The following is a 1,864-nucleotide window of genomic DNA, read 5'->3' as shown; positions in this document are numbered from 1 at the left end:
TCTTTTAAGCCAAATTATAACCAGTAGAAAGAACAAGCAAATTAAAATCTTTCTGTTCTGTGTTGTAGTACAGAGACTTTAGATGACAGACAGACGGTTCAACATTTTTAATGAAATTCATTTATAAAATTATTTTTAACCAAAACGACATGTATTTGAATGTTAAAGGTGTAAGATTGGTTATGTGTTCACTATTTTCATGCATTTTAGAGTTATGTCTTCAGTATCATACTCATATGCCAAACTAGAAATGTTTGGTGAAAACAAAAGCAGTGATTTTGTCATTTGGGGCTTTACTGATAACCAAAGTTTACAACCCGTTCTATTCCTGATATTTCTGTTAATCTATGGTCTTACAGTGTCTGGCAATGTAGTCATCATATCTTTGATTTTCTGTGATGTTCATTTGCAAAAGCCCATGTACTATTTTCTCTGCAATATGTCATTTTTAGATTTTTCCTATAGTTCAGTCACGGCTCCTTACATGTTGTATGTTTTTATGACTGGACATAAACATCTGTCTATAAAAAGATGCATGACCCAACTTTACTTCTTTAACTCTTTTGCTAGTGTTGAATATCTTTTACTCACCACGATGGCCTTTGATCGCTACATGGCAATTTGTAAACCATTTCTGTACATGCAAGTTATGAATCGGAGAGCATGCTTCTGGCTCTCAGTTGCAGCCTGGATCTCGGGCTTTACAGCAGCTCTTCCTGTAACCATCTTTTCTTCGACATTAAGTTTCTGTGCATCAAATGTGATCAACCATTTTTTTTGTGATGTCACTCCTTTACTTAAACTGTCATGTGATGACATCACCGCTATAGAAATGACAATGTTCACTGAAGGCATTGTGCTGCTCTTTAGCTGCTTCTTTCTTACAGTAATGTCTTATGTTTATATAATCTCAGCCATTCTCAAGATCCAGTCTAAGGAAGGGAGGCACAAAGCTTTTTCCACCTGTGCTTCCCATCTTACAGTTGTTGTACTTTTCTACATCTTAGTTGTATGTGTGTATATGAAGCCGACCTCCTCTTACTCATTGGATGTGGGAAAAATTGTATCTGTTCTTTACGTCAATGTTATTCCTATGTTAAACCCATTCATTTACAGCCTGAGGAACAAGGATGTAAAAGATGCATTAATGAAAGTATTTAAGGGTCATTTTCACAAGAACATGTTATAAAATTTGTCTACACAGACAGTAATGGTATTGCTCTAAGCTGTGCACAAAACTTCTTAGATATGCTTAAAGGGACACTGTCACCTGAATTTGGAGGGAACAATCTTCAGCCATGGAGGCGGGGTTTTGGGGTTTTTGATTCACCCTTTCCTTACCCGCTGGCTGCATGCTGGCTGCAATATTGGATTGAAGTTCATTCTCTGTCCTCCATAGTACACGCCTGCGCAGGGCAATCTTACCTTGCGCAGGCGTGTACTACGGAGACCAGAGAATGAACTTCAATCCAATATTGTAGCCAGCATGCAGCCAGCGGGTAAGGAAAGGGTGAATCAAAAACCCCAAAACCCCGCCTCCATGGCTGAAGATTGTTCCCTCCAAATTCAGGTGACAGTGTCCCTTTAAGGGCGGGAGTTCCGGAGCACCAGCATCACCGGCCACACTGGAACCATACAGGGAAAAGAGAACAGAACCGCAGGACACGTAAACGACTCTTGCTGAACAGGACTGTAGTGTTGAATATGAGTTGTGAAGTAATAAGTAACATTAGACATAGAGAACAACAGAGAAAGTGAAGGAAGAAAGCTGTGTGGAAAATGCTTCAAGTTGTAAAGGAAACGTTCCCTTGTATATATTCCCAACCAAGTTCTTGTTCTGTAAAAAGTTTATTTTTGAATGCTG

The 1,864-nt window shown here is 38.9% G+C and overlaps 1 protein-coding gene across 1 annotated transcript; it reads left to right on the top strand.

Moving 5' to 3' along the window:
- The first annotated feature begins 214 nt into the window (after positions 1-214).
- On the top strand, positions 215-1,189 carry LOC138666830 (olfactory receptor 5AR1-like). The gene has a single exon (XM_069755006.1). The coding sequence runs from the start codon at positions 215-217 to the stop codon at positions 1,187-1,189; it is 975 nt and encodes a 324-aa protein (XP_069611107.1).
- The last annotated feature ends 675 nt before the right edge of the window (positions 1,190-1,864 follow it).

Source organism: Ranitomeya imitator, chromosome 2 (assembly GCF_032444005.1).
Source record: "Ranitomeya imitator isolate aRanImi1 chromosome 2, aRanImi1.pri, whole genome shotgun sequence".
NCBI classification, from domain to species: Eukaryota; Metazoa; Chordata; class Amphibia; order Anura; family Dendrobatidae; genus Ranitomeya; species Ranitomeya imitator.
This window is presented reverse-complemented; position numbering and strand designations above follow the sequence as displayed.

What these genes read in the sequence shown, in the direction of transcription:
- LOC138666830 (XM_069755006.1), top strand. Translation starts at nt 215, where the DNA reads ATGTCTTCAGTATCATACTCATATGCCAAACTAGAAATGTTTGGTGAA.